The sequence below is a fragment of the Struthio camelus genome, chromosome 2 (assembly GCF_040807025.1).
Source record: "Struthio camelus isolate bStrCam1 chromosome 2, bStrCam1.hap1, whole genome shotgun sequence".
Classification (NCBI taxonomy): Eukaryota; Metazoa; Chordata; class Aves; order Struthioniformes; family Struthionidae; genus Struthio; species Struthio camelus.
This window is the reverse complement of record NC_090943.1, coordinates 24,167,799-24,191,260: the sequence shown is the minus strand read 5'-3', so window position 1 is coordinate 24,191,260 and position 23,462 is coordinate 24,167,799. Positions and strand designations below refer to the sequence as shown.

General features: G+C 41.1%; 2 protein-coding genes across 4 annotated transcripts in view; both read right to left on the bottom strand.

The window, feature by feature from the left end:
• The window catches only part of RSU1 (Ras suppressor protein 1), a 118,992-nt gene extending 102,895 nt beyond the window's left edge, over positions 1-16,097 (bottom strand). The window contains exons 1-3 of one of the 2 annotated variants that reach the window (XM_068934663.1): positions 15,948-16,097; positions 10,360-10,471; positions 499-549 (exon numbers count right to left, since the gene is read on the bottom strand). In XM_068934663.1, the coding sequence (XP_068790764.1) occupies positions 499-549; positions 10,360-10,471; positions 15,948-15,965 (181 nt within the window). In that variant the 5' untranslated portion in view covers positions 15,966-16,097. Of the gene's footprint in view, positions 1-498; positions 550-10,359; positions 10,472-10,656; positions 10,816-15,947 lie in introns of those variants that run through there. The other variant, XM_068934664.1, reaches the window with a different exon arrangement.
• A 3,553-nt stretch (positions 16,098-19,650) lies between these two features.
• The window catches only part of CUBN (cubilin), a 145,236-nt gene continuing 141,424 nt past the window's right edge, over positions 19,651-23,462 (bottom strand). The window contains exons 66-67 of one of the 2 annotated variants that reach the window (XM_009673702.2): positions 21,370-21,605; positions 19,651-20,962 (exon numbers count right to left, since the gene is read on the bottom strand). In XM_009673702.2, coding sequence (XP_009671997.2) covers positions 20,855-20,962; positions 21,370-21,605 — 344 coding nt within the window. In that variant the 3' untranslated portion in view covers positions 19,651-20,854. The remainder of the gene's footprint in view (positions 20,963-21,369; positions 21,606-23,462) is intronic. The other variant, XM_068934653.1, reaches the window with a different exon arrangement.

The window sequence follows — 23,462 nt, the reverse complement described above, 5'->3', positions numbered from 1 at the left end:
CTTATTGACACTCAAAACATTTTTCTTGATGGAAGTAGACGGCTTGGCTTCTTTCAAGCCTGCAGCCCACATCCAGCTGGCCTCCCTCCTATCAATTGGGTTATGAATATAATACAGTCACAGTCAAATTGTAATTTTTCACTTGTTTCAATCAAATGAATTATCTAGCTACTAAAAAGCAAGCTGCATCCTTTTTTGAACACCTGAAGATGAGGACTTCACAGAATTGTGGCAGGGAGAGGACTTTTTTTATTTAACAAGACAGAGAGTTACAGAACTTATTCTGGTATGTGGCGGACTTAAACTGAAGCTAGAGATACATGTGGAACACAACTGCTAAGTCACTTCCTCCATCTATTTTTTATGAAGCGTTTCACCAACAACCCTCTCGCCCTCTTATCATAAGTGACATTCTGCTCTGCAGAAAACAGACTAGCAGTGGCAGCTTTTCTAAGCTCAACTTCCTGCAATGAAGTCAAAAAACAGCAGTATACTTACTTGTAAGCTTGTTGTGACTGAGAACCAGCTGTGTGATATGTGACAAGGTAACTGTAAGAGAAGAGAGGAAAAAGTTAGTTTATAAGCAGGCATGGCAACTTGGAACTTATATCTATTTCAGCTAAAAAAAAGATAAGTTATTCTCTACACTCAAATTACTCCAGATTTGTATCCGGAATCACAAAATACACAACAAACTTAAGAGTTAAGTACATATCCGGCCATTCCTGTGCCCCTTTACTTTGTCTCTGCTACTATACCAAGTACTATTTAAACAGTAAGTACTCGTTCCTCTCACCAGAGATATGGTTTTATTCATACAGTATACTTCTATACAATACATACAGAAACATCTTTTACATTTCTACTTTTTGAAACCTTCACAAAGAAAAACTGATACAGACTTGAACATCTATATCCAGACAGGAACACTGCTGTCTCGCAAGTGATCTTTAGTTTCCACACATTCCCAATCTATTATCTCTAAGTCACTGCTAAGTTTCTATCACAAGTACCAATAGTTGCTGCACTCACAAGCTTTCACCCATGAAGCATAACAACAGATCAGCCAGGCAGCAACATGCAGTATTTAGTCAAATTAGTTGAATGATCCAATTGACAAAAGCCCCTCATATTCCAGCTTAATGAAGAAATGAATGTGAGGCAAGAAGCAGCTACAGAGCTTGGCAATCCCCCGCTATGCTTCCTCATTCTTTACGTTCGTTCCTGGCTGCTTCCATCCTCCCCAACACTCTTGCTTTCCCCCAGAATCTCTACAGCCTACAACGTATAACATGATCCAAAAAGAAAAACATGTCAAACAGCAAGAGGATAAGCCCACATCTTGAAGAGGTTCCCAAACATCTTCCCCCTCCCTGTAAAAAGTTTGCTGTACTTTATTGAACTAGAAAAATGAAAAGAAAGATTCTCCTCCCCTACGCCTTCTTCCTTACTTCCAGTTGAAGGTCTCAAAAACACCTCTAGAAAGTACTTGACTGCCCTTCCTAGGAGAAGCTCCACGTTGCCCTTCTCAAGCATAGCTGTAGTGTCTGCCTCTCGTCACTCATAGCTTCCTTCAAGCAATAGACATTACAGTTAGTCCAGTTCCGGAGACACTGCTGCCTCAGGGAACTAAAAGATCCTGGTGGGCACTTGCAAAAACTGGCCATACCGACCAATATGAAAACACAAGTTGGAAAAAACAGCTTGGGGAGATTTTCCTTACTGATATGGTAATTGCCTGTTTTAAGCTAACTCTTAAAAGCCCGTGACTTACCACAGGCAAATATAATCTGATAGCAGAATGAAATCAGTAACTCCGAAAGGCAGAAACTGAGCAGACAGTTCAGGGTAAAAACGCATCACCACAGTTCCCTGCAGGTTGCACAGGAAGGAAAGGCAGGGAGGAGAAAGGAAGAAACAGTGTACCCGCCCTACATTTCTCTCAAAACACAAGCACTCTTAAGTTTGCCTGCAGCATCTCACTGAGGCCCACAGAAAGGCTGTAACAATATTAATATAAAAACTGGCACCAAGAGGCAGACAAGTACAGCAGTCACACACAAACAGCTCTAAGCTTTAAAACGTAAAAGGCACTTTAGCATCAGCATCTAAACTATGAGCAACCACAACCACTTAAACTATTGATTACAGATACATACCTAAATATATGAATACAACTTACACAAAAAGAACTGAAGTAAGATGAAGGAAGACAGCTGTTTGTTGTTAAGTATTCCTTATACAGCATTTATTTCTCTTGCCTTATGATTTTAAATGTTTGAAATAATCAGTGAAAGTCACATTTTTTTCCAGAGACCCTTGATATCCAGGCCCAGCTGACAGCAACAAAACCATTCCTAGGGCAATCAGTCTGTTTGCATGCAGAGATGGAAAGCGTCCTAGCCAGACATCTCCAGGTTCAAGACAACCTAATCCAGGTCAGAACCAGATGGGGGAACAAGTGTACCTTAACACAACCACACTGACTTCATTGGTACCCTCCAGTTTTGACTCTATTACGTATCAAAGCAGATAAAGAGTACCTACTGACAGGAGAGCTTTAAGTTACAATACAGGGGAAAGGTACTATCTCATTTTCAAGCAACATTAAATCTTGGCAGCAGCTTTCAGAATGATTGCACTTCTCTCAATTTCTGCTTCTCCCAACAGTTGCTCCCTGTTAAAGCCGGCTGTTAGCTATCATTTCTTCAGATACAGGTTTAAAATTCTCCGTTCCCACTTCTAAGCCGCTTATGCGGAGCAAGCTGCACTTCAAGCACTTTTCTCTGAACTCTTACCTTAAACTCTGAAATCAGTTGTCTTTTTCTGTATTTAAACCACCAAGTCATTCGGGAGGCTTTGTCTAGATTCACCAGCATCAACAAGAAATCAGCCTCGTTCCTCTGCATATACAAGGAGCCAAAGACTTTCCTGCTAGGAAATGGAGTTACCTTCCCTTGGCCTGGAGGCCTATCTGTTTCACACATATACAGAGGAATAGGTCTTATTTTCTTCATTATAATTTAAATGGCTTCTGCGCATAGCTATAAAACCTCCTCCTATCCAAGTGGCTCCTGCCAACATAGGAAGAGTCCAAGTAGTCAGGTAATATTTTGACAAGCCACAAATGTTTAAACAAGTCCTAGATGATCAAAGCAGCAGCAGAAGCTCACAGCACATACCAAAGACTTCACTCCGCTTTGTACTCTTTGTAACTCCTTCACTGGCAACAAGGAGAACAAGGTATGTCATCACACCTTTACAAATCACCACACCTGTTTCAAGCAGCTCTGCATATTAAGGATACTGTGAGCAGTGCCTTTAAGGCTCAGCTCTGTGGAGTATTTGACTCCACAGGATTTAACGTTTAGATTGGCACCAGAACCACAAGATGGCATTCTAGATTTGTTTTTGAAGATTTGGGGTACAGGAACTTTTAGAAAGTTCTCCTTTCTCCTGCCTATGGCAGAAACATTAGGAAGTGAAGATGTAGTCTTTTTAATCTGCTGCTCAGAAGAAATATCATTTTGGTTTTCAATACTGTTCACAATGTTGCTTCCATCTCACTTAAAATCTGTTTTTAAAGCTGAGAAGTTGAATTTAAAACGTAAAAAGTTGAATTTAAAACGTAAATTAAGTCCAATTACCACAATCTCATCGCCATACTAAAATCCAACACCTCATCAAGAGCACGCAAGACAACTAAACTCCTAAGAGGGAGGACCTCTGCATCTCTGCTGCCAGGCAAAAGTTCTGCAGCATGCACACCAAGATGCACCTATGCAGAATGAAAAGCCAAACCAGGCTGTCAGGCACAGAATTAATTTTACAAGAACTTTTGCACCTTTTTTCCTTTAAAATGAATGCTTCTTTTGGCTTATTAGAGCAGAACAAAGACCGAAGCCGGCACTACACTTAACCTAGCCTTGTGTAGTACATTCTATTTTTGCATATACTTTGCCAGTTTTAGGATAGAAACTCAAATTGAGATAACCTGTTCTTTACCTTACGAACTGATATACTAAACCACCAATCCCTGCAACATGTCTTTCAATAAACAGCCTAGACTGACACTAGAAAGCACATGAGGAAGTCTCAAATTCAGTTCATCCCTCTGCCAATACGATAGGTCTTTCCCAACTCTTTTCTGACTGTGAACCACCTCTTCTGTGAGGAGAACTAATTTCAGCGAATGATGACTTGTTAATACTAGATTAGATATGTCCACATATAAGGTATCCAAAGGCATCCCGACACAAGGTTATCCAAATAAAACAAACTCTTTAGGGAAGCAGTAAAGAAATAGTTTTCTCCTCACAAGTGAAGTAGCTATCTAACGCAAGCGAGTCAGAATGTTAACTCACATTAGGACAAAATTAGTGTCTGGGATTTGTTTGTTCAAGAAGTAATTCAATATTTAAAATAAAAATCACACCAAATAGTTATTTTAAATTCCTGCAAGAAGCCAGCTCAAGAGTAGAGATCACACGCATGCAATTGATTCCCAGCACAGAAGTATAAAGTCCTCTTAATTCCACTAAGTGCTAGATAGTACACATGCAAGTACCATACCTGCGCCAAATTGCTTATAAACTAAATTAAGAAAGAAAAAGATGGGAAAAGGAGTGTTTTACAAATAGAGAATTGAGACAGGTACAAGGGCCCAACAAATATGCTGAACCCTACCTGCCACGAACACAATTTTTGTACATAGGAAGTGAGAACGCTTACACACAGGTGATTAAGCTTCGGAGGTGTGGACTCAGGCCTTCCAAACATATTTGAAATCGGTAGCGGTCTAGTATCTTAAAAAGTTCTGTCAGTATTTACCTTTCAAAAGCTAAGTCTGCTGACGACACCATTAAGCCACCTGTACTGCTGGCCTTTTAACAGCACAAGCTTAGAAGCATTACATATTCTCATTATTCTCTCTCCATATTTGTGACATATCTATTTGTCACCTTGGATCAGGCAGATTTTTAGTAGGGCTGCTTCCCACATGTCTACACAGATTGTAACAAAGTCCCAAGGTTAAAAAATTTAAAGGTTGAAATCCAAAGGCTAAAGGCATTCCATTCTGAACTTCACTGCCCATTAGACTCAGGCCTAGGCACCTTGCCTGAAATCGCAAGTCAGTGCTGATGCCTGGCAAAGAATTTCATTGCATCCTCCATCCACAAAACCTGCTTACATCCCCTGGAAAAATAAATAAATAAATAAATAAATCACTGAAGACTCAGAGGGGAAAAAACACTACAAAGGTTCAGTATTACCAAATACTATGGTGGAGACATTTCTATATTATTTTGAAGAGAGTAAAGCTTTAGGGAACTGCGCCCTGGATTGCTTCCATATATGTCTATAGCAGTCCATATATGACTATATCTAGACACAGGAACTTCAATTTTGAGAAGCCCAAAGCTACTACCAGTCAACAGGCAGATTTGCAAGCACACTAAAAAAGGGAAGCTAGAAATAAAATTGTATTTGGTCACTCATTACACAGAGGGGAATTTGTCCCCTTAAATTAAATTGTGAACTTCATGAAACCACCAGCCTCGGGACATACGAAGTCTTTCACTATGCTGCCACAAGCCTACCCCTGTCCAGACGACTGTGCTGCAGGAACATCTGCATGGTGGTCTCCTTGTTCTATATATAAAGCCAATTCTGCATAACAACTGAACCGTCAACTCTTTATTAAAAGACATAGCTGTCTTAACCAACTAATGAATATCCCAGAGCAGTATCCGCAAAGCTGAAGGGGACATGGTTGGGGCCATTGCTAGCTTTGGATGTACACAGATCAGGTAAGCATGGCTAGATGTACTCAACAGATCAGGCAATTCACACCAGAGCTCCAATCAAGCAAGATTCAAAAAGAGCACATCAACTTCTACAGGAGAATTACTATAATTTCTACACAAAGCCACTGGAGGAGCTGGGTAGACAGTAAGAAACAAAATGTTGAAGAGTGCAGATCTCAGAAGCCTTATTAACACCACGGTAATTAACACAGACGTGACGAGCGTTTTAGATTTCAAAAATGCATCAAGTACCTACACCCCAAGCTTACCCCAGCACCACTGAAACTCACATTGCAGTTTGAGGATTAGGATACTAACATCTGCCAGGGAAATTTATTTTTACCGTAATTAAAAATTCTCATGGTCCCAGTTCACCGTTGCTTCCAATTAGGGAAGAATATTTAAGCTCTTTTTGCCTTCGTACCAAAAAAAAACAAACAAACAAAAAAAACACAAAAAAAAACCCTTTCTGTGCACTGCTTCCATCCATTGCAATTTAGCTTAGCATAAAATGTTTATATGATAAGTCTTGAGTGAATTCTCCTAAAAAAGGGAAAGAAAAAACAGGAAGACTTCATAGACCTATGCTGGAGCAAGGTAAAACATTGCCTCTTCCACCGGAGGAAGTTAAGGGAGAACGAGCATTTCAGCATCGTACAAAACATCTCTGCAACACCTGAGCAGCCTGCCACTCAAGTCTTCTGTGCTTTGGTTGTTTTAGGAATGGACAACTATATTAACACTAACTTTTGGCAGAAAAAAAAAAATTATAGCTAGATCAATTCCTGCCACACAAGTATGTGCTTTATGCAAAGTCCTGACAGCTTACAGATGGAACGACAATGAGAGCAAATTAACACTTACAGAGTAAATAGGATTCCATCCAATATTCCTTCTCTGACAGCAGGACTACAGAGCCCCAGATGTCTCAAATTATTTTTGCAAAATAATTCCTGGACTCATAGCTTTCCCATGTCTATCATCTTGAGATAAATAAATCAGAGATTATTGCAACAATAAATCTTGTTGTTGCAAGAACAATTCCACAATTTAAAGATGACTCCTCAAAGTCCTACCAAAAGATGCCCTAACTGTTAGGCTAAGGGAAAGGCACATCTTCTACTCACTGAATCTAGGAGTTCACACTACTGTATATCTGCTACCCTGTCTACCAAAATACCAGAGTACTTTGTAAAAACAAACACAAACATATCCAACTTATTTCACAATACAGCATGAGGAGAAACACTAGAACACTTCTACAGTGCAGGACGTTTGTTAAAATTAATCATATATAGGTACACAAATATAGCATACATGTACTAACAAAAGGGACGTGTAAGATTTTTCTTGCATGCCAGATAATAAAGGCCTTTAAAGTCTAAAATTGTTGCACGTGAACTTTGTATTAGCATAACAACATGAGTTTAAGTACAGAACAGACAAAATCATCCAGGAGGACAAGGATTAGCACATGCTACATGGTGCACTGCTGCCAATTCAGTGGATTGGCATTTACTTTACGTCAACTGAGCCAAAAAAAGCTTAAATACGAGTTCAATAGCCACTCTGCAGTGGGTACTCAGCCTGTAGTGTGACAAGGCCTGGTCTACTTCTTGAAAAATAAAGACCACAGGAAGCAGCTTGTTTTAAGACTTACTGGCCAATGTGAAGGTAGGGTTCAAAAATCACTAAAGAACTGCATGGGACAAAACCTCTATTAGTGGCTATTAAACATAGACTTATACACTAAGCATAGCTTAGAGGTGTCCTCCAACCAATTAAGTCCTTAAACCTCAAATTGCCAAAAACAGGACAAATACTACTTAAAGGTTCTCTCCAATCATGTCCGCTCTTATGCTCATCACCAAACATCTACTAGTCGTTCCCATTAAAGATAAGATGCTAAGACAGACCAGTGTGAATCAGAATCGTTGTTTTTAAGTTAAAGAGTTTTGTTTCATGGGAAAAAACAAAACAAAAAAAAAAAACCCACAGAGTTCCTGAAAACAGAAGCTGTAACATTGTACTGCCCTGGAAACTCACCTGGAAGGAAAGACACTGGGCTCATTTAGCTTCCCTCCCAGTTCTGAAAACTAGAGAAGCCCTAAAACCTCAATCTGCATTAAAAAAGGTCACCCATTAGGAGTCAGATGACAAGGTTAAAAAACAGGCTAGTAGAACATTTTCCCAAATGCTTACCTAAAATTTACCAAAGGCACTACCTAGTCACCTCTTATTAGAGGCTTGCTTAGAGGAAGTTACTTCCTCTCCAGATGGACATTGTCAAATAGCTGAGTGATGGAAAAAACCTCATTATGCCTTCTCTGCCAACGTGCAGAGAAACTGAAAAAGCAGGAAGGTCTGGATTAACTGGACAAAATTCAGAACTGGCATCTCCCCCTCCACTCAACTTCCGTTTTAAATTGGACAAAGCCCCAAAGGTCCATGCTAAAGCAAGCCACGCAATATACACCAAGAACTCCTTCATAAATTCGTTTGATGCAGTTTAACTAATGTACCACAGGTCTACACTTTGAGCAGTAGACTCCCTGCCAGACAAGCTCCAGATGCTTACTTAGCATCTCAGTATCAAGGACCATATCTGCAATGTAATGCCATGGGCAAACCCTGCATCTACAGCATGGAAAAGGCAGTCTTCGTACAAGAAAAGCTTTTTTACTTTAGCATTACTGATACTGGGAGCGCTTTGTTACCAAGTACTTCTTGGTAGAGTGACCCACATTGGAAGGTTAGAAGTGTCCTCTTAATCTGATGGCACAACTGAAGAGACCCATGCATTATAGAACATTAATGAGACGTTCTAGACAATTTGTTGTTTAAATAGTTAATACTAATAGAGGCAAGAATTCAGAGGTAAGGAAATTCAACTACACTTAACTGAAAAATCTATGCAATGCAGAACCAACTAAGAAGGATTACAAAAATATACTTGCATGCCGTTTTACGGGAAAAACACTTATTGGTCCACGTTTCTACTGAAAACACTAGAATTAAGGCATCAACGTTGGTCACCTGTTTAAGAGAACAACGTGCAGAGGGACATGAAGGAACTGGAACTTTCACTTGATATACTTCAAAATTGTGTTTTTTCTATCTGAAGGATCAAAGTTGGCCAATTAATTGCAATGACACAGTACTGGTTAATAGACTTAGTGCTTACTAAGTTTAACAGAAGCAGCAATACTACGTTCTTGTCCCGCAACTCTTAAAAATTCATTAGTTTACCTGAGAGAGGTAAATGTAATTCTGAAAATGGGTCTGTAACCAGTGTGAGCTAAACACTACTTTGCCTGGAACAGCTGTTCATTTGATTGAAATACTCTGAAACTTCCTATTTAAGAAGAGTCGATATATACAGGTTTTGCAATGTATTCTTTCTGAAATTCTATCAAGTATGATTCATAAGCCCAAAAAGAATCACAAAAAGAATGAAGACATAAGCACAGAACTTATTTCTGCAAAACTTAGTGCACCTCATTGATTTTCCCTACCCAAACACTAGTCTGGGATTGGAGATACTTTGATCTGCTCCTAACTACGCAGAGGCAATCTGTACAGTTCTCTAAACTCATTTCTGTCACGACTTATATACCCTTGCTCATGATTGCTGTTACATTTAACAAATGTTGCATACACCTAAAACCAGACAAAGCTAATGGCTTTAAGCATTTAACGCTCTGTAAAACTTCAGACTTTGACACACAACAGCCAATGACAACTTTAACAAGTTACTGCATATGAGCTGTGCCAATAGTATCATACGCGCTCTTAGCCAAAGCAAAAACAAGCCAGAGATACCTGCCTTGCTCTCCATTTATGTACTCTCAGGCTACTTGCAATGAACCAATACCACCATACTGTCACATGGAACAAAACAATACCCAAAGTATTACATACTCTATCTGTAATAAAGTACTATCTTACCTCCCCTTCAAAGACCAGCTATGCCTATCTTCAGGCTAATTTCACCCTATCCCAGACCAGATGAGATGCTACTTGCCTGGTTTCTCTGCAAGTAGCCAGAACAGGTCAGAGCAGGCAGGAGGCATGTTTTCCTCATCGCTCAACTGCCAGAGTGACAGCGCTCAGCGGCACACAGGGATGCGGATGGGACAGGGGCAGAGCAAAGAGGGCAGACAGGTAGGAGTCCCAGCACCACAGTGCTGATGCCTCGGACACAACAGAGCAAAGCTTCTCCCAAAGAGGCTCCAGCTCACTGACTCGTGCTACAAGGCGTTGGGAAGCACGGCTTTCCTCCTGCTCCCCTCCAAAGCCTCTGACCCTCTTTCCCCAAGCTTCAGGCTCCGCAGAGCCCCAGCCACCGCCAAGGGGCCCGAGGAGCAGGGCTGCAGCGGCCCCCCACGCCCAGGGCCGGCCGGCCGCACCGCCAGGCCCGCCGACAGCTGCGGGCCTGCGCCGCAGCGGCGGGCGGGGGCGGCCGCGGCAGCCCCGCGGCTCGCCCCGGGACAAATAAGGAAGTCTCCGCGCACGCCGGCCGCCGGCCCAGCCCGCCGCCGCCGGTACCTACAGAGGCCGGGCACGTCCAGCATGTTGGAGATGCCGCGGTCGCACATGTCCACCTCGGACTGGTTCTTCTCCCTGCTCTCCTCCACGATCTTCTTCAGCGACTTGGACATGGTCTGCGGCAGGACAGAAACAGCCACCGTGAGGCGGGAGCGGGAGCCGGGCCGGGGCCGCGCAAGGAAGGGGCTGCGCACCGGCGGACCGGGCCCGTCCCGCCTCCCTTCCCCTCCCCTCCCCTTCCACCCCACCCCCGGCGGATCCCCGGCCGGAGGGACACCCTTGCACCCCCAGGGCGACTCACGGCGCGATGCTGCGGCCGGCGGCGGCGCGACACGGGCAGGGCAGGGCAAGGCAAGGCAGGACACGACACGACACGGCGCAACAGCTGCTGGCGGCCGGCGCCCCGCCCCGCCCCTGCCGCGCCCGGCTCGCGCGCAGGCGCACTGCCGCCCTCCCCCAGGGAGCGAGGGACGCGGGGGCGCTCCCCGCTCCTTCTAAGGCGAGCCCCTCGCGGGAGCTGTGCCACCCACCGCTAGGGAGGTGTCCCTCCGCCAGGCCAATCAGTGCGACGCCTCGATCTCGAGCCGCTGGCCATTGGCTGCGGGAGCAGGCGGAAGAAGTTCGCAGGCCAATAAGCGCTCCCTATAGCCGACGGCGGAGTTTTGGGCCGCAAGTCGCAGGGGTCCCGCCTGCGCGGAGCGCAGCGTGGGCGCATGCGCAGGAGCGGTGGCTAGCAGTCGTTGCGTTTCTCTCAGCGGGGGCGGCACGGAGGGGTGGGGGGAGTGGTGAGGGGAGAGGGCAGCAGAGGGAAGAGTGAAAGAGGCAGAGAAGGGCGAAGAGACTTTTACAAGCCTCTGTTGGCAAGACCTATTTGAGTGAAATCTCAGGGTACGCGGAGGTGGAGGTACCAGGCCAGCTCCCTCGGAGGGCTGTTAGCCACCCCAGCCTCGTGCGCTTGAGGCAGCCTTCCCTCTAATGGACTGGCTCCCAGCGCGTGGCACTGGGCCGCCATTTCAAACATGCTCCCGCAAGTATAAAAGTAGTCTGCCAGGTAGAGGAGCACAGTCCCTGAGGGAGGGGTTGCAGTATGGTTTCTGCTGTGCTAGTAGACGCCAGAGAAGTGCTGGATATAGATGTAATGGATCTACTTAAAAAGGAGAGCTTTGGTTGGATCTTACAACTTAGAAGGGAGACTTGGCTTTGTTACTGCTACTGCTCAGATGGTGGCTTGTTTCTAAGCAGACCCACTAAGCCCATTAGTAAGAGACTTTCACATCTAGATGAGTGGAGGACCTCTGGTTAACTTGATGTCTGAGGTTAATCAATTCTTTCCTATTTGTGTATGCGTAATAGTATGATGCCTTTAATAACTGTCATATGCTTAGACATCTGGTCTTTGCAAAGGACAGTGATAATACTGGTTTTCATTCCTTTGGTACTTGGAAAGCACTTTACAAATTTAAACCCAAGATAGATTGTGGTGGATGTGTCACCATTTTGCAGAGAGGGGAAAATGCATTATGGTGCACTTCTCTGTATATTCTTAGCAAAAGCAATACTTCCTAGTTCCCTGGGAGGTATGCAGAAACTGGGAAGTGCTGTGCTCAGGGTGGTTGATCAGCTCTGTATCCCAGCACCTGCGAGCTCTGACTTTCCCCAGTCAGCAACAGCTTACAGCATGAAGAAGCTGCAAGGCCATCGAGCCTCAAAGCTTGGCGTCCCTAGGAGCTGACCAAGAAGGCTTTCAGAGCGCTCTGAAGTTTCACAAATGCTCCTTAAAGCCACAGATACTGTTGCAAAACATCTCTGGTTCAATGAATCAGTAGTTTGTATCTCTCAAGGTCTTTTTCTGAATTTTCCAAGCAGCTTTAGCTGCAAAATTAATCACAAGATTGGGCCCAGATTCTGAGCACTTTTAACTGCGCTAGTCACCATGCTATGGAAGTCATAACCTTGCTGCTTAGAATGTGTTTCTCTGTACAGCTTCTTTGATAGGCGTTAAGACACTTCTCCTTGCTGTCATTCCACAGACACGGAAGCTTAGAGCGGTTAATGGCTGAACCAATAAAATGACCTAAGGCCAGGCTACACACTGAGAACTACAGCCTTGAGTTTTGCATTTATGCTCCATATGCATTGCATGGTGTTAATTACAAGCCTAAAAATAATACCCACAGAAACCAAGGTCATGAATGGGAAGATGCCTAAACCAACAAATGAGAAAAACTACTAGAGGTGTAACTTTAGCTTTTGCTTTTTCAGGAATGTAAGGATTTAATTCTGAGCTGAAGTAGCACGTTTATCTGTGAATGACATTCACTACCTTGAATCCTCTCCTGAGGTTAGGGACCACTTTCGGCTTTTTCTTACAAAAACACATTTCCATTGTCCAGATGGCTCAGCAGCACAAGCATTCACCCAGATGTATAAGCCAATTATATACAGTTCCTTTTTATTTGCAGGGACGTGAACCTGCATCAACTTCCTGTCTAAGAAAGTGCTCTGATTGCCACCAGCCAATTATTGTTGTCTGCCCTGAGCGCTTGGTTATTATCTTAGTTGTAATCCCAAACACCTCAGGGCCAGCATATCTACTAGTCTGATTTCATAAAGAATGATCACAGGCTTCATGTGGTACCAAGGGCTTAGACGGATTTGTCTATAATTATTCCAACATGCAGATAAAGCACACATGCCTGTGAAAAGACACTACCATAAAAACGTGTCTCCATGGCTAATACAAAGCTTGCATGGCTTCTCATTGCCCTATTTATGCAGTGATCACAACAAGGGCATATTAGATAGCACGTGATCTGGATGTCCACATGCTACCTCTATCACGTAGGCACTTAATCACACCCCACTTAATGAACATACTCCCATTACTCGCTTTTGACAAAACTGCATTTTTTTTACTGTCCACCTAATCATATTATCATATTCTTGTGTAAACAGTTCATCTGTCAATCACACCTTCCACTTTGGATAATGCTTTAGCAAACCTTTCTTATGAGAAAACACACTAATCAATATTCTAGTGAGGCCTATATTGGATTAGGCAAAGAGGGAATCCTGTCAGTCCTTCCTTTTAAAGCTGTTCAGCTCCTCATGAAGCACTAAATATCAACTGGATGAGAATGAGTGGGAAAGCAAGTATGCATGACTCACTCTCCAAGTGTCAGGCCATTCATTGATCTTGAAAGCTTAATTTTCAAGTGTTCCATTAGCATTAGTACTCTTGAAGACTAATTTTCTAGAGCACTTATGACATTGCATTAACACCCCCTCCCCTCCTTTATCCCCTACAACTTTTTACCAGTACCTCCAGTTCTCCCTTAACGCATTTAGCCCCAAATATCGTCAGCTCCCTTTATACCCGCCAGCTACATGCTGCATATTCTGACAGGCTGGTAAGTCTGTGTCTGCTGACTGGCCAGCTGGAGACATAACCAAATACATGGCTGTGGAGCTCACAGTAAAGCTTTTTCTAGAATGTCACTTATTTAGGGTCTCTCTTTGCTATCCACTACTAATTTTTTGTTCATGAAACAACTAGAAAATATCTTTGAAGACTGCCCGATTTGTTCCGAATTTGATACTGGGTTAAAACGTTAGTAGAGCAAACGTCTGAATTCTTTGGAGAGAAAAATGCACGTAGACTGGCGTATGCCTTATGCCCTTAGGAAACTAGGTTAAAATAGGTGGACATCACACAGGGAATTGAATGCAAGTTTGCAGAGACCTAGCTTGTCACTGCTGTGTCACAGCAGAGCAACTCTAACATTTTGATGTCTGCTTTGCTCACACATTTTAGCTTCTCTTTCTGCTTAGTGACAGTGCATGGTTCTTTGACCCATGGTTGTCATCCACCCACTTTGCACTTCCATCAAATAGTGAGGGCACCGCTCTAGGTGGAGATGCTTTAGCAGGTCATACATTTCTATTGGCAACATAATGCCTTTTTGCTGCTTAACCTACTGCTCTTATCAAAGCCTTACCTTTCTCCCTTCCACAGAAGGGAGATTTTCCATGACCTCAATGAATGTGTGAGGCTGATGTACGCTCAGGATAGTATGATAGACCTACCATTGCCAACATAGTGTTAAGAGGACAGAAAAGTGACTCTCAACGCTCATTCCTCACAGCCAGCTCCAGTCACTACTGTGAGGAAAGAGCGAGGCTGCTAGGACTGAGATTTGCCTTCTGCTGCTCTTCCTTTTCTCCCAGTCTCCTCCAGCCACGGATGGTTACAGTGCTGGGGAACAGCAAGGGAAGGAGATCTCGCACACTACCCTTGCTGTGGCTGTTCTTCCTACATAGTTCTTCTAACCAGGGAAATGAGGTTTTACATTATTATTCTATTCTTACCTTTTTCCCTCCAAGAAAAGCTGTTGCAACAATCAACTTAAATGCAGAGTTAACATATGATCAAAGTGATACATGCACCTACAAAGCCAGTGGTATACTTCTTGGCACTGCTGCTAAAAATTTACCCATCATAGTTACAGCAGTTGTGATAGCTGTCACACAATGATTTACTTCACTGACCTTTGCCTTATAAAAGCAGACTGCTAGAATATGGCCTCCACTTTATTATCAGCTACCAAACATTTTAAACACTTACTTGTTAGTAAACCTTTATTATTGTTATTATGAAGAGTAGTTGGTACTCGTTAAACTCCATTTTAATCAGGACTGCAGAATAACGCTGTGGTTTTAGATTGGCAGCTGACAAATAATTACACTAAATATCTTAATTCTGGTGCCTAGGACACTTACCCTACATAACTGTGGGAAGCTCAGCCACCCTTCTCTGTGTTATGAACCTCCTGATAACTATTTTTCAGCCAAAATTGCTTTGCAAATTTAACTAAAATTAGATAATGTTTTGGACTGACCAGCAGCACATTTTTAGCAAATTAACTGCATATCTTCTCCTCCCTTTAGTTTGAGTAAATATAGGCATAACAATCCCATTCTTCTATTACTTCTCATTTACTCTACTTTACTATAAAATATAGCCCTACCACCCGGGAGAGGCATTTCAAAAATAATGTTTTGGACCTTTTAGTGCTTATTTTTAAAATCCTTATCTTTGGGGTGCTTTGTATGTAACTGTCTCCTAAACTAGATATAAATAAGGAATATAAATATAGAATAAATCTATCTAAATATGTAGGAAGATGCAGAAAAAGATTTGCACGTAAGTTAAAAAGGTGCAGGCCCTGGAAAGTGAAAAAACATGCATATTCATTATCTATGCTTTGTCATTTACAGCGGGAATGTTTGTAGTCACGCAGATAATATAATGCAGACATGCAGTATTCAGAACTACCACATTATCTATAAAATAATAACGTGCACAGGCATAAAACCAAAAGTATTCCAGGCAGTACTGCAAAATAAAATCATAAATCTACATAAAAATCAGCACAGATTGTGTCTCCTTAATTGTATTGTACGCTACAAGTAACACATAGCAGTTTCTTGAAATAATTTTTTTAAGTTATCTGTTTGTTTAATGGTTCCTGTTTGATTTTGCTGCACAGTCATTTTAAAGCAAGTTAAAAGGTGTTTTAAATCACACCTTACCTTCCAAGACAGAAACATGGCTCAGTAACAGCTCCCTCCTTTAAGGACGTCCCCTTTAATAATTCTGCAGTGGTATTTCTGTTTCGGTTCCTCACATAAAATGTTAGAGGACAGCAGTGGGTTACTTTCTTCCTGTTTTTTTAAAGAATGGGATTGATAATTTACTCTAATTTTAGACTTTGACTATTTCTGGCAAGAGTCAGTTGGATTAGATCAATTGAACCTTGTACCAGCAGCTTCATTCAACAGTCTTCATAAGCATGAATTCTCCACTGGGCTTTCATTTTTTCTGAAAAATCTCATGCATTTTACTCACTTAAAATTTGTATTGTATTGTATTTGTACCATTTACCAGGGTATTTGGACCATTTAAAGGTACACCAACCACTCGTTAGTGTTGGATTTTAATTTAATCATATACATTTCCCTTCTTCTTACTCATAGTGTTCTTTATTCTTTTTCTGCAGAACTTCAGTGATTTTATAAAATTTGACATTGTCACAGAGAGTCATACTGAGACCAAGTACATTGTCCCAAAGTCCAGTCTAGGAATTTATCCGTATAAGAAAACTGTCAGAAAACATTTAATCTGTTTCAGTGTGAAACATAATTTTTCTCTTAGTGAAATCAACCTTTCTGAAAAACCGATTTCAACAAACTAGTGCATTTAACAGCAGATTCCTTATAGAGCTTTAGGCCAAAGTCAAATTACCAAAACTTGCCTCCTGTACATTACAGGTCACCACATCACACCTAAATACTATTCACAAGGTAGGCCAGCCTGGGGTAGGCCAATATATCAGTCTTCAGGAAACTAAACTTTGTGTCGATAAGCTATGTCACTGATAACACTCTCAATCAAAAAGCCACTAATGAACTTCATTCATTAATATCACATGCACATGTCTATTAAGTATATTTGTCAGCTTTACTCCTGGCAAGGCTAAAGCTTAACCTGTCCTGGAAGACTTGTTCTCCCTAAGGACATGACACAGTCTTAACAAGGCATAATTCCTCCCTCAAAAGGTGTGATCAGTGTTCAATATGATTTTATTTTTAAAGTGTGATTGCTCTTTTTATTGTAATTTGGGGGGATAGACATTGTAGAACATTATTTTAGGTGTGTCTTGTATTATTTTGTTTGTTTCAAGTAATTGAAACAAACTCCTGCAGATATAAAAGATTCACATGTAGGACATGCCCAAATGACCATTACTGATTTCACTCAGCTAGATTACACTCAGCGGGACTATCTGACTGCTCCCAGAGAGAGCATTTTACTTTTACAGCCAGTTAGACAAAATGTGAGTCAGCCTAAGAAATACTGCTCTGGCATAGCTTTCTACCTGAATCAGACCACAGCAGTGTCCCTGATAAGAAGCCAAAGAGCAGTAAACTCAGACAGCCAACTAGAAGACAAAAATCTCAAGGCAAAGGAAAAAAACCCAGGAAGTAGGCTGTGCCAGGGGCCAGCTAAAGAGACTTTTCCATTAGAAAAATTCTACCACAGGAAGCCAACTGGGCTTAAACAAAATATGTAGACTACTGTACAAGGCAGAGATGTGGCAAGCACAATGAAAGTGGGAATGTTATGCTGTTACGAAAACCCTTAGGGAGCTGAGGCTGTGTGTGTTCAATCTAAAAATGTAAAAGTGTTATAAGAGTAGAAATAGTATACCTTTGTATTTTAAAGACTCCCCAAAGTGATGTTACTAAGGCAGTGCAGTGCTTACTAATAGTCAGAGGACAGGAGATGGGTGTCCCCATATCTCCTTAGTATCCAAGCAATAAGCTAGAAGCATTCTCCTTTCTAACTAAGATAATGTATAGGTTCTTAGAAAATTTTTTTTCAAATTAAGTAGACCATTCCCAGTTTCACCATCTGTAGTGTCATGTTTGGATATTATATTAAACCTAGTTATGAAATCAGCAAAATGACTATGCATTTAATATTTCTTAAAATCTGAGAGATGATAGTGTTTTCCCAGTGAACTTACTTTAAGAAAGCTACAAAAGAAGAAATCAGTCTAAGACCAGGAATGTCCTTAGTAAAATGCAAGGCAGAAAAGTTCATCAAAAGAGCTTACTTAAAGTATGGTCGTATCCGCTGACATTTTGTGCAGTATTCTATTGCCTATTCACCGGAAAACAGAAGGTAAGCAAATTTACAACCATCTGTCTTAGAATGGTATAGGCAAAAAGTAGTAGCTTATGTTCTGTCCCTTTCCTTCCCACCATCAGCAAGAGAAATAAAAATAGGAGGCAAGAGCCACCCTATTCCTTCTTGGAAGCAAAAGGAACTTCATGTTAAGCTAATACAATGAGACTTCAGTTTGAACTAAGAGGAGGGAAGTAGGAAGCTAGTTTAGAAGCTGAAGCAGCCAACAAGAATCTCCATCAGTGCATCTGTTTTATTTGTTCTTTGCTTTATTCTATTACTGGTAGTCTATTTTAAATACACATATTATTTTATATTTAAACCTTTTTTACTGATAAAACTGATTCTGAATGGTCTGACACATAAGCCTCTCCAGCTGCATGAGTGTGACAATCCTTAACATTGGGGCACTGGAACTCTTGGACACACACTGAGATCTGACACGAAATTGCCTGACTATCCAGAAATCATTGACATGCCTCTACAAAGACTTCATGGTCCAATTTGAGACTATGAGATTAAAGGATGCGACTGTGCAGGTAAATAGAAGTGGGATCTGCTAGTAGCAGCTCCAACCAGCTCTCTACAAAACAAATCTCAGGCAAAGCAAGCCCTAAGCAACGTGGATGTGAATCAATCTGTGCACTTGACCTTGGGCCCTGCATGCCTTTTATGTAGCAGTGTAGACATCGTCAAAGGGATTAGGAAAGAAGTGTCTTACAGACATCCAACCAAACAGGCGAGCTCTAATGTATTGAACAGCTTGATGTGAAATATGCTTTGCATTGTCTTACATTTTGCTATACAGTATATTTTGTAGCTATATCTCCAGGCCGTTCAGATCACTTGGTTTTCCATACTGCTTACCGTCTCCTGTGTGGTGGGGTTTTGAATAAACTTTATGAACAATGATTGTATCATTCCTTGATTGTTAATATGAAATCAGTTAGGCTTAGACTCTTGAGCAAAAGTTTTCTCGGTCCACTGATGTTATGTTTAATTTTAAATGATAAAATGTTTAATTTTATATCTTTTTATCTCTTTTATATCTTCCCTTATTAGAAATAGTAATTTTCTATTGTCAGCAGCTCAGTAGGGCATACATGTCACCCAGTTTGCTCCAAATACAGATATTTCTCCTTTTACCATGTTACAATTTATCATGTTAGCATCAGTATCACTTAGACCTGCGCTAGATTTTTCTTGGTGCTTGGAAGATTCTAAAATGCTATCTTAACACCTGATTCTGTTGGGACAGTGGTAGTTCACAGATTTCTCGCTTTCTAGCCTATTACCAGATCATTTTGAGTTGTATTTTATATCTTGCAGGCTACTTCCTTTATTGTTTGTTTTCCATATTTTCTTTTAACCAGGATGGCTTCTCAAACTTTTTTAAAGTTTGTGGAACGATGGCTTTTTCAGCATCCACTGGCGGGCGAATCTTCTGACAATTCCTAGATTTTGTTAAAACTGCCATTAACGCTTTAATGTGGTCACTTATCATCAGTTAATTACTTCAGTAACCTTAAACAAACAACTTTGTTTTGAGTGACTCTTCCATAATACTTACAAAGCTAGAATTCTGATGAGGCCCATAGAAAACAGTAGTAGGTGAAAAATACGTTTTCCCCTTACAGATCTGCCAGTGTTTCTCTGCTGTGATATAAATTCTGCTTGCCTGTCCATTCCAGGTAGTACTCAGGAAATGAATCAGTCACTTTTTCTGAGCTGTGACAAAAATTGTTTCATGCTGGGAATCAGCATCCTCTGCACATCCCATGAACAAAATTGTTTACATATGCTATGAGGGACACTGAAGCGTGGGGAAGGAGAAAACTAATTGTAGACAAAAGTCAATTAATATTTTTATGTCTGTCCTACATGGAAGTTATATCTGTTTTACAAACGTTTAGGAAGTTGCCCGTAAGTTGTCTAGGAAGGTGAAATATTTACTACAAGTCTCATTAATTTTCATATAAATTCTATTCTAAAATAGATTTTGAAGCCTGAAGAGATTAAAACTCAATAAATACAATCACAGATATGAACAAAGGGTTCTGATCCTGACATTACTTCTCGATGTGGTTAAGTTTTAGTACCTCAGTGCCTGTACTTACTGTGCTAAACTTAAGTGAATGCTTGAGTACTTTATTCACACAGGTTCTTATTTACAACACACATTACAGAAAGTTCTTTAACAGAGTTATCTACGTACATGGCTGTAGGATGGGGCAATTTTTTATCCGTGTCCAATTTTATTTTAATTTTCCTGATACTTCCAAAGTTGCCTTGGGACAAAAACACAAAACTCCGTAGAACTAATTAATGACAACTTTGTATCTTAACTCCTCTTATCCACTTCATATTGAATATTTTGTTTTTAAGTTTTATCCTGGCTAATTAACTTTTTATACTATTAAATGTAAAACTATTTTTCCACATTTATATAAAGCATTTGAATTTATATAGAAGAATATAAGAAAAGTATTGTGTTTCAAATATTAACAAAAGCACAGTTTCACTGTACTGTGAAATATGGTTTCACAGTAGATAACAGTTTATTTTCAGTACAACAGCAAATCACATTTGTTGGCCAGAAATCTAAATTCATAAAAACTGTATTCATAGTAGTTTTTAAAAAGTCTTTCTTTAGTTGTATGATCATAATCAGATTTCAAAGTGTTATTTAATGATCTGAAGTCTCTTCAGTGTAGCAAGGAACAGTAAGGTATTTCTCATAAACAGTGTTCTAGCTTGTCCAACTTAACTGGAATCCTGATGGTAAAGTCACGTGTTCAGCGTGGAATTTTATAAAGACTTGATGAGATGTAGCAGTAAAAGGTGCAATGTTTGTATCCTGAAATTAAAGGCAAGAAAAACGTGTAAAATTTTTCAGAACACCAACATCCTTTGGAAAAGCCAATCATAACACAAAAACTAAGGCACAAATAGGATCATAGGTTAGAAGGGACCTCACAGGTCTGTGCTAGATATTGCTGTTGCATTTTTCCCATAAGGCGTTACAAATACTTGAATCACAAATGAAGCAACTAAATTCAGAGAAAAAAAGCTTGCTGATGCCACCCACTAGATGTCACTGTAAGGTTTGCATTGAAAGACTTCTAAGGTGCCACAGAAGCCTTATGCCTTCACCTCTACTTACCCATATGGAATTGTGCCAAAATTGGGGAAACAATCAAGGTTTGATACAATAAAGGTTCGACTTAATCAATTACAGAGACACACGCAGTAGGGAATACATACCATCCCACAGTATGGCCCGGTGAATGGATAGCTGGCATCTGGCCCATTGTAAAGGATCAGATAGTTGCTACTGCAGTCCCCTGGGTCATCGATGCTGATGAAATCAAAGTTCACTGTGACAATTCGTCCGTTAGGTGCAATAATGGTCCACGCACAATCAGTGTTGTTCTGGTACGTTGCAGGGTAGCCAGGACTTGCAAATGAGCCAGTTCTGCCATACAGTGTTCCTCCGCATCCTGGAAATGGACACTGTTAATTAGCTCAAATGGTCTAGTTTCACAATGTACTACACAGTGTAGTCTGTCAGTAGAGTATTAGTATTAGCACTGAAAAACACTGAGTGACGCTGTGAGCTGAAACAATGAATGTGGCTATACAAGCCTTATTCCAAAAAGGAGACAAAACTGAGGCTCCAGCTTCAGCACTCTAAGAGGAATATAAAACGTACAATACACCATCACTGACTATTAGAAAACCAAAATCCTGAAACTCCTTGGAGCAGGAACCAAAGTCTAAAGTCTGCCCTTTGCTCAGATGATTGCCCAGCTACTCAACTAGAGACAAATTCTCTTTGGCTGCTCTTTGAAATGAAGAGTAGTGAAGAATCATCATCTAATAGAGAAGACCAGAAAACCACTCAGACAAAATAACCATACTAAGTCAAACCACAAGCCGTGTATACCAAAATTCAATCTCCATCAGTGGGCAGAAGTAGATACCCTAACAGAAAGGTCTAAGTATATAGGATAAGAGTAAGCGTGTGGAGATCATCGCCCAGATTACTCTCAGTCTCCAGCATTTTGCAGCTTCCAGCTTCCAGAGGTGGCATCTTTGTATTTAACAGTTTTTATCAGATTTGCCTTCCATGAACTTGTTCAGTTACCCCTTGAGTCTATGTAAATCTGAAGCCTCCTATGGACAGGAGTTCCACAGCTTAACTGCATACTGTGTTAAGAACTATTTCTTTCTATTTTCAACTTGCCCCCCCTTGGCCTTATCTGAAGACCTCTAGTTCTTCGGAGAAAAATCAATAAACAGTTGATCACTATTCACTCTCCAAATAACACTCATAATTTTACAGAACTCAGTAGTTTCTTACCCAGATTAAAAAGTCTCAACCTATGTAGACATCCTTACATAGAAGCCATCACTCTTGCCTGAAAGTTTTGCAGTTATATTGGATTCTTTGTAAGAATAGCAGACCAGAACTGTGCACAGTATTCAATGTGTGGGTGAATCATGGATTTATACAGTAGCTATTTATTCTGTTCTCTGTTCCTTTCCTAGTAATTCCTAGCATCATGTTTGCCTTTTTGACTGTTACTGAGCACTGAACTCATGTTTTCATAAAACTGTCTATTTTATCCCCAAGAGCTTTTTCCTGAGGGCTAATAATCAACTCAGAGCCCACATTTCTTTAGGTAAAGTCAGAATTGTCTTTTTTCCCCCCGATGTTCTTTATTAACACTTTCCTGTATTAAACTTCATTGACCATTTTATCACCAAGCAGCGCAATGCTGTAAGGTTTTTCTGCGGTGCTCTTCAGCTGACCATTAGCTTTCCTGTCTTCAATAACTTAGTGTCACCAGCAAACTATGTTACCCAATTATTCACTCTTGTTTCATTAGTTGTTTATGAATGTGGCTATTACATAGACACTGCACAGCACTACAGTTAGGTCTTGGGGCAAATTTCAGTCTTCTTTAGGCTTAGGAGTGCCTAGATCCCAGGGCCTATCTTAACTGGACTACTAGGGAAGTAGACGGGAGTCACTGCCATCACCACCACTCTCTCCATAGAAGCATAATAAGCAGATGGGAACCCAAGACAGATGTGCCATATGTTTTCTGTAGCCTCTGTAGAAGAGGTAGACTCCAACTTAAGCGGACTGAAATGCCTGATGATGCCTAAACCCAGCATTGGAGAGAGAGACTTGCTTACATTAGGTAAACTAGATCTCACCCTACTGGTCTTCAGGGACAACTGCCCCTCTCCAGTCACTGAATACGGTGGACTAGGGTGCTTGAGAAGGTTTTGAGCGTTTAGTGAGGTGGAGCCCAAACTGAGCAGGCGGAATTCCACTTTTCTGTGTA